The following is a 7,500-nucleotide window of genomic DNA, read 5'->3' as shown; positions in this document are numbered from 1 at the left end:
CGACGTGATGCCCTTTTTTATGTTCAGCTAGCGCGGTGCATTAGAACGAACGTGCGCGCACGCTCAGCTGCAGTCGCCGATGAAGCTGTACGCCTGGCTGTACGTTGCGCTGCGTAGAATAAGAGACCTTCATATCTCTAGCAGCTCATTTGCTTCCAGAACACTTTGACGGTGCTCCTCGCAGTGACATTGTGCGCCCCCTGTGCTCCGGAATACGCAATCAGTGGTTGCTGCTTGAACTGTGGCAACATCTGCACAACAACCAATCGACCAGCAACCACCAGAACCCCGCAGTGCCCGTGTGCGCGCGTTCTAAACGAAGTGAATTAGTTGGTCGGCTATTTTTAGACTGTACTAAACCCATCGGCGGCACCCATCGGAGAGACGGAGTGGAGAACGCGAGTTGCTCGTCCGCCTAGCAGGAGACCGAAGCCGTGCTGCGCGTGCATACACCCAGTGAACCGCTTATCTCGGGCCTTTTTCGACCGCGCCTCTTATCAGTGAGTGTGTAAACCAACGGAACGAAACACGATTAGAGCTCTCGACGGTTGGCTTGACAGAAGGACCACCACTGGAGAGTTATGAACACTGGTGTGTGCTAGCAGCTATTGGAACGGAAACCACCAGCTCCAGCCAGCAGTAGCAGCATCAGCAAAAGTAGCAGCGGCAGCGGCACACATGGTCTGTATATGGTTGCGAGATGCCATTCATATTAGAAATATGATCTGATGAAACACAGACAAACACCCACCGACCGTCCTCGGTGGCGCTCAGCTCGGTATTCACAGAGAGGCAGCAGAACGTACTGATGATGGTGCAGCGTTAGCACGGAACGGAAACCGACTCATCTGTTCAAATAGCTGCGAGCCACCGTGCTCGCATGCTTTAGCCGTCCGTCGAGACCGTCGTCGTATCCAAGGGCGTAAGCGAAGCGAACAACACGTGACAGTAAAACCGCATTCTAGCTGCACCGGGTAGAGCTGTTAGGGGGAGACGCTTATCTCAAGAGATGATTAGTTCGCGTGCTTTGTGTTAAGAATTTTTTGCTCTTCGATGGCATTCCACGATCAAAGTGCACTAGTGATGGCGATTTAACGGCCATTCGATTTGTTTACACGAAGCGCTTAGTTACTAAAATTCGTCAGCTGGCCCCCCGCTCCCGACCATCTCCATAGTTACCCAGTGTGTGGGGCGCCGTGTGGGAAACAGAGTGCGCATGCGTCTCTAGTGTCAGACTCTGTTAAAAAAAATATCTGCTTCATCTGTTGGAAGGAAGAAAAATAAAACCCGTGTAAATACGTCGATTTTTTTACTAGTTCCATGGCGAGATATTGTTGTTAACGGTTAACGGGGACCTTTTAGTACTGCCAAGAAAGAGTTCGGTCGGGTTTTAGTAGTGTACAAAATGGTAGGATAGTGTACTACCACACACAGCACGCTGGCAAATACGTGCAAACGCAGCGTAAATTGCTCTAATCGACGTTTACCACTTGTACCACCACCACAGGACAACTTATCGGCGGAACTGTGCCACCCCGCAGCATGGATGTACCGTCTATGGTACAGCGTTCCGGGGATCAACTAATCGTTCGGCGCGTCGTGAGCGGTGAGCAAGTCATTCTCGGCAACTACATCAAGTCGGAGCAAAGGTTTGTTTGCTGACGTTCGCATGAATCACGGTTGTGCAACTCCTTCTCTCGCCGTTGGCTAATGAGAACAATATCTTTTATCGATTGACCCCCCCCCCCCCCACCCCTGCTGCTGCTGCTGCTACTGTAGCCCCGAACCAGCGGTCGTTGACGACGTGCAGCCCCAGTCACGGTTGCCCCAGTGCCGAGTGAAGCGCAACTATACGTGCAGTCACTGTAACTACTGCACGCAGAACCCTCGAGATTATCTGACCCATCTGCGGGACACGCACGGTGAGAAGATTGTCATTAACGAGTGTAAACGATGTCTGTACGCGTCCCGACACTACCAGAAGCTGGTGCGCCACATGAAGATGGTGCATGGTTGCAACGTGGATGCTGCAACGCCATCATCATCAACGCCAGCAGATAGAACCGAATTGCCGGAAGCCACACAACGACCTTTTGTAAAACGCGAGGCGCTGAAACCGCCGAAAGGACGCCGTTCGTACGTTCGAACACAGAAATTGCGAGACTCTACACTCGATAATAGCATCTTATTTCAACAACTTGTTGCATCCGGCTTGACGGATCTATTGCAAGCCGTGGGTGACTCTTGGAGCTTTGCTAGTGCAGGTGGGTAGCTTGGAAGGCCAACGCCAACGGGTGTCTTTTTTTTTCATACGAACCAACTCTTTAACAGATAATCGATCGATCGAAGACGCCTTGAAAGTTGAGATGGATAATACGAGACCGCTTGATGAGGTACGCCCTTAGCATGAAACACCGGACGGAAGGAGCGATATTAACAACCATTTATTGCACTTTTCAGCACGCGAACAAGATGCGCAAATCAATGGAAGACGTGGATTCGTCACCGAGAAAGAGGAACCGACCGATACCAAATCTCATTCCCCTGGCGGCGTCACCGCCGGCAGCAGCCGGTGTCCGGTCGGAGAAGGAACTCCTCAAACCGGTACCAATGTCAACCCTGATGCCCCCGGAACCAAAGGACCAACCGAACCAGCCTCCGGTAGATTTTCCAATCGGCCTGGCATCGAGCCGCATATCGATAAACCTAGACACGCACACCAAGTGTACCTTTTGTGAGCTTTCGTACGATTCGACAATCGAGTTGGCCAATCACATAGCAACGGCCCACAAGGAGGACCTGATCGCTTCGTTGCTGCAGAAATCCATCGACGATAGCAAGCAGAACGTATTCCTGCAAACCGATACCGACAGTGCATCGAGTGACATGTGGAAAACTTTGCTAGAAAGTAGTCTGTGCCCCCCGGAGAGTGCGCCAAAGGGTGCGGACGGGTCGGAATCGAGTGCGCGACCGAGCGTCGTCGATGTGGACGACGAAGTGGAAATCATGGAGAACAAATCGGAAACCTATTGTGGAGTGGAAACGGCGCCTGGCTATGGCGAGGTGACCAATACGATACCCGCTGGCCAACCGAATCCGCCGGGAGTGATGAAGAAGGTTTTCAAATGCCCGCACTGTTCCTTCTGGGCTTCCACGGCGTCACGCTTTCACGTGCACATCGTTGGCCATCTGAACAAGAAGCCCTTCGAGTGTTCGCTCTGTTCTTATCGCTCGAACTGGCGCTGGGACATCACGAAGCATATCCGGCTGAAAACGATCCGAGATCCAAGCCACAAAAACGCTGGCGTGCTGATGAACGACGAAACGGGGCGCCGGAACTACACCAAATACAACAAGTACATTACGCTGATGCAGATCACGGACAACAGCGTGAAGGACACGACGGGCTCGTACAGCAAAACCCTTGGCGGAAATGCCGTCTCGGACCTGATAACGGCCTGCAACATCGATCTGCAGGCGATTGCCAACATGGCGGGCTTCAAACTGTTGATGCAAGATGGCAAACAACCGTCGGAGGAACTGGATTCGACTGGCCAAACCGCAACGTCAGCCGTAGAATTGTGCGACTTGAAATGCCAAATCTGCGATTACAGGTAACGTGCAAGTGGTGCAAGCGATCGGATTGTACGCTTATCGGTGCCTTTTTCTATGTTTCCAGAGGAACTTCTAAAGAGGAGCTTATGCTGCACCTTGCAAACTCACACATCGGCCTGGGAAACTTTGCGTTAGAAGACATTGACAATAGTGGCGAGAACGAGCAGGTGGTCGAGCGAGGATCCAGCAAGCCCAAGAACTGTACGACCAGCACGGTTTCCAATTCCGGCACGCCCACGCCATCCACCTCGTTCAGTAGCCTAAGCAAACCTACAGCTAACACTAGCAATGATAGCTCTACTAATGGGACACTAACTACTTCTTCTTCCGGTGCGGGCGAGCGGGCATGCCTGACCGAACTGGGTGACAGACTGGGTGAAGGTGATAATGGGTCCCAAAAGGTAGCTATGCCCACGTGGCGACACAATGCACCGTACCGCTGTGGCCATTGCCATCAAGTCTCTAACTGGAAACATGTAATTCAGGTATATAATTGTTTATCTTCGTTTCTCTCTACTCTATGGCGCTTACCTTTGCTTGTGCTGTTTCGTTGTTTGGTGTTGTTGTGTAGTTACTAACAGAGCTGTGTGAAGGTCCTTCGTCCTTCCAGTGGGTGCCTTGCTAACAGATTGATTCTTGAGGGAATTAGTGCTTGCTTGACCGACGGACGATGGTTCCGGATACTTTCGTGTTAACTGTACGATCAAATTGTTTTCATTTTGCAGAGACATTGCCGCTTGAAGCACAATGGAAACGTGTTCATTGAGCTAACGAACACGGAACGAGAAGATGGGAGCGAGATCGATGGCCACAGAGGTGGCAAACAGGGTGGCCAAACTTCCTTCTACGTAGTGGACGAGGGATCCAGCATGTCAACCGTTCCACCGCTAGCTCCATTCAGCATGGACGAGCCAGGCTATTCGGCTAGCAGTCTGGAGCCGATAGTGGAAATTAATGACAAAGATACGGCCGATCTGATAGGTTTGGACAATATTTTAGCTTCCACGATGACACTGCCCCACGATGGCTTCAGTCTGGACCATCCAGACAACGATTCATCGCAGGGCGGCATGCAGCTGCAGTGTGTTTCCTGTGACTTTCATGCGGAATCACTCAACCAACTCACCGAGCACTTGCAGCTGCACATTGTCAATGGAACCCCCGGTGGACAGACCGGCGTGGACACGGATGGTGAAAACATCGAAATACTAGCCCAGGGCACGGTGCCCACGTGTCTGTACTACTGTCCCAAGTGTCCGGCAAGATTCTTCCACGAAAGCCATATCGTGCTGCATCTGGAGCATCACGAACCGAACGATCCGTCGCAATCGGTGGAAGCGAGCGCCGTATGTCGCATTTGCTCCTACCGCTCAGCTACCGAAGAGGAACTGGAGCAGCATTCCGAAGTTCACACGGCGCAGTACAACAAAAATACCACAAATTTGCAACTCTTCTTGGACGAGCACAGCATCTACCGTAAACCGACGCTGGCGTTGCTGCTTAGAAATGGAGAACAGGTTCTTGCAGTCGATCCAACGACAGCAACAGCAGCAGCAGCACCGGCGACCAACGGGGGCAGATCGTCATCGGTGAAACCTTCGGACGTGGCATCCAGCTCTAGAAAGATGAAACGATTAAAGCCGGATCATCATCAGCACACCGATCGGACACACCGGGGCAACACCGAGGAGAAGACACCGGCGATCACGAAGCCCACGATCTTGCTGTGCAAATATTGTGATAATACGTTCGACGGTGAGGTGGCGTTGAACGCGCACGTAAGAAGCCACTTCACGGCAGTGCTGACCCCGTCGGCGGTGACGTACTACGCGTCGCTAAATAACACGTTAAACAAGGAGAACAAGTTCGAGTTGGTTGTGTCAGGGACGCAGACCACGATGCCTTTGCGCTACGTTTACGACAACGGCCGCAGGAAGGAATGGAGCACCTTCTCCAAGTCGGAGAGCGTTTTGTTGAAACTTTGAGCATTGTTTTGTGCAGTTAGTTTAGTTTGTTGACTCTTTTTCTAATGTAAAACATCCTACTAGGGCTCGGGGAGGTTCTTAGAGCCGCCCCACTTACCACGTATTCTAGAGCGCATTGGCCTTTTTCCCGCTTCCACCGAGAAGTTCGTTCACATTATTATGTTGGGTAGTTTAGTTTTGTGACATAATCACGGCACTTGTAGCGCATGAAGTATATTATTAATAAAAAAATAATAAAAATCCAATGAAACATCCAGTGGCTTATGCAGGAACTGAATTGCTTTAATCGAGCCGAGGTATCTGGGTTTTTTTTTATGTGCCGGAAAGTACGTACGGAGGATTCCGCCTATCAAGTTCCGCTTCACCGTCCGCTGCTCCGTAGTGGTTGGCCCTAAAAAAATAACCTCAAAACCAGATCGTAAAACAACACTTCAAAAAATAACAGTCACGTGTGACCGCATGCACGACTGACCATCACACCGGTCCACCACCGCCAATTGGTACCACTTTGGTCAGTGGTTCGTCCCTGGCTGAGGGTATGGCGTGGCGCTAGAAAAACCTCAAAATGCAATCACCAACCCTTTGGGAGTGAATCCGGGTCACCTGTGCTGCGTAGGCATCGCCTTGGGAACGCGAAGCCTGCCACGTTCTACCTGCCTCGACGCCCTCGTTATACCGGGCAACACGGGTAGATGCAGCATGTGTTCTAGCACGCGGGTCACTTCGGAGCTGTTGTTTATGTTTTGAAAAGCGATCATGCGCCCACAGGATAACGACCGCGATGTCCACGTATATCGCGACGACGATGCCGAGGACGACGGAAGGCGTTCTCCGCTGACGACAGCTGCACCTTGTCCTACCTTACGCTTGTGCGCTTTTAACGAGATATTCGACGGAGGCAAACCGGGCACCGGGGGGACCGGGGAAACGGGTAGCAAACCGTGCAAACGGACGCGAGATGGCGAGACAGTCAAACCTAGATTCGCACCTGGACTTCTTTTCTCAATGAACTGGGAATACCCGCTCACTGCCCATTGAGACCACTCTGAGAGGAGCGTCCTCGTCGTCCCATTCCGGCCGCGTTGTGGTACGTTTTTTCACCATAAAAAGGATTCACTTTATTCGTACGGTTCTCAGTTCACGGGCACCTTTCAATACAAGCCTTCTTCGATCGATCACCAAATTCAAAGCAAAGCAAACAATTTGGCTGAGTTGCTAGCCGATTGTTTCGTCTGAAGATGCTGGAAAGAAGATTTTAGAAAAACTCATCGCTAAAGAACAACACATTAAGAATCACGGTAGATTTAAATCAATCTCAACTCGTTAAGGTTGCCATTAGCAGCGTCCAACACTGATAACCGGAAGCAAGGCGTCGCCGGGGCCTTTTTGCTTTTCCTTCGGTTCGAGGGTTATTTCCTGGCAGGATGTTAGTGGAATTTAAATTCCCGCAGACAACCAAATCTCAAAACGGAGCAAACGTTGACGTTTTTTCCGCCACACAACTCTTCCATTTCCGGCCCTTGGTGACGGGAAATTCATAAATGCTCTTTCTCGTTCTTACTCCCAGCAGCAGCAGGACTCGTAGAGCCGCAGGCAATTTCCCGGGATTGCTGGAAATATCCCCGTGTGATGGTAGACATACCTTCGGCGAGACAGCCGCGTATGAGCCGAACGAAGGGTACCTGCTTTTGCTTGGCGAAATGGCAAGTACCATGTGCTCGCGTCCATTGAATTTCCGGTATTTTTGTTGCCGTTTGCTCGTACTACCTAACTAAACGTGGAACATATTTTATGAATGAATTTGCCAGCCCATTGAAAGGAGTTTTGGAAATGGTCCTTCAGCCTCGAGTGTACCCCCTTTCATTCTCACCTCTTGCCATCCTTTTCATTGATGATCGTT

At 51.1% G+C, this 7,500-nt stretch overlaps 1 protein-coding gene across 4 annotated transcripts; it reads left to right on the top strand.

The window, feature by feature from the left end:
* The first annotated feature begins 30 nt into the window (after positions 1–30).
* LOC126581728 (uncharacterized) lies at positions 31–5,856 on the top strand. 4 transcript variants are annotated; one of them, XM_050245582.1, is made up of 8 exons: positions 40–99; positions 160–681; positions 1,508–1,649; positions 1,780–2,264; positions 2,332–2,393; positions 2,461–3,614; positions 3,680–4,100; positions 4,341–5,856. In XM_050245582.1, exons 3-8 carry the CDS (start codon positions 1,543–1,545, stop codon positions 5,598–5,600), a joined length of 3,489 nt encoding a protein of 1,162 aa, XP_050101539.1. In that variant the 5' UTR covers positions 40–99; positions 160–681; positions 1,508–1,542; the 3' UTR covers positions 5,601–5,856. The 4 variants fall into 4 exon arrangements, with proteins under 4 accessions (XP_050101538.1, XP_050101539.1, XP_050101542.1 ...); XM_050245581.1 differs by having other exon boundaries at positions 31–681; XM_050245585.1 differs by lacking the exons at positions 40–99; positions 160–681 and adding an exon at positions 735–922.
* The last annotated feature ends 1,644 nt before the right edge of the window (positions 5,857–7,500 follow it).

Source organism: Anopheles aquasalis, chromosome 2 (assembly GCF_943734665.1).
Source record: "Anopheles aquasalis chromosome 2, idAnoAquaMG_Q_19, whole genome shotgun sequence".
NCBI classification, from domain to species: Eukaryota; Metazoa; Arthropoda; class Insecta; order Diptera; family Culicidae; genus Anopheles; species Anopheles aquasalis.
This window is presented reverse-complemented; position numbering and strand designations above follow the sequence as displayed.